We start from the raw sequence: 962 nt of genomic DNA, 5'->3' as shown, positions 1-962 counted from the left end.
CTTCTTTTGAGTCGAGTTATCACAACCACCTTCTGATCCCTCACCGTTTATTGCCTTCATCACTGGCTTGCTTGCTTGCTTGGGTGTGCTTTGTTCCATGATCGACTTGATTCCGTAGTACTTGCACTGTTCCTCCTTTCTGATGTGTGTATGCCATGCCCGTGAATGGCATTGCCGTGTCACACTGTCATCAAATCACCCAACAACACATCACACCACAACACGCCCACGGTCAACGCAAATCCGGAAACGAGACAACAACAACGATGATGAGGTGTTGTGGTCGTGTGGTGGCACGCGGCATGGCTGCACATGGCCGCTTGTCGCTCGCTGCGATCGCTGCTGCCAGGAGAGGTCGCGTGCATGCGTTGCGTCGCAGCGTCGTTACACCGCCCTTGAACCGTTTCACGGCTCGGTTGCACGTTGCGCGTGGGGTGCGTGCGGATGATGCCAACAACAACGACAGTAGCGACCACGTGACGGCCATCAAGAATGACCAGCACAGGCTGCCGGTTCAATGCGCCGGCTGCGGCGTTGCACTGCAAACACAGCAACCAGGCGGCACAGGTGTGGATGCGCGCGCGCGCGTGTGTGTGTGTGTGTGTGTGTGATGTGTGTGTGTGTGATGTGTGTGTGTGTGTGTGTGTGTGTGTGCGTGTGTGTGTGCTGTGATGTGATGTGATGTGTGCGCGCAATGGACTACCGCCTGCCATGCTTCCATCGCGCTCACGTCCACATGGCATCAACACACCATGACAGGATACGTTAACCCAAACGTTGTGGAGCGATGGCAACAGCAAGGTGCGAGTGATCGAGTGTGTGTGTGTGTCTGTGTGTGTGCGCGCGCGTGTGTGCGTGTGTGTCTGTGCGTGTCTGTGATGCATACAGACACGGACACACACACACACACACACACACACACACACACACACACACACACACACACAGACACACACACGACA

At 55.6% G+C, this 962-nt stretch overlaps 1 protein-coding gene across 1 annotated transcript; it reads left to right on the top strand.

Moving 5' to 3' along the window:
* Positions 1–302: 302 nt before the first annotated feature.
* PTSG_07940 (uncharacterized protein) lies at positions 303–811 on the top strand (the record flags this gene model as incomplete). Its single annotated transcript, XM_004991685.1, has 2 exons — positions 303–567; positions 786–811. 2 exons carry the CDS (start codon positions 303–305, stop codon positions 809–811), a joined length of 291 nt encoding a protein of 96 aa, XP_004991742.1.
* Positions 812–962: the final 151 nt, after the last annotated feature.

Source organism: Salpingoeca rosetta (assembly GCF_000188695.1).
Source record: "Salpingoeca rosetta unplaced genomic scaffold supercont1.19, whole genome shotgun sequence".
Classification (NCBI taxonomy): domain Eukaryota; class Choanoflagellata; order Craspedida; family Salpingoecidae; genus Salpingoeca; species Salpingoeca rosetta.
The sequence above is the reverse complement of the archived record's forward strand: the minus strand, read 5'-3'. Positions and strand labels throughout refer to the sequence as shown.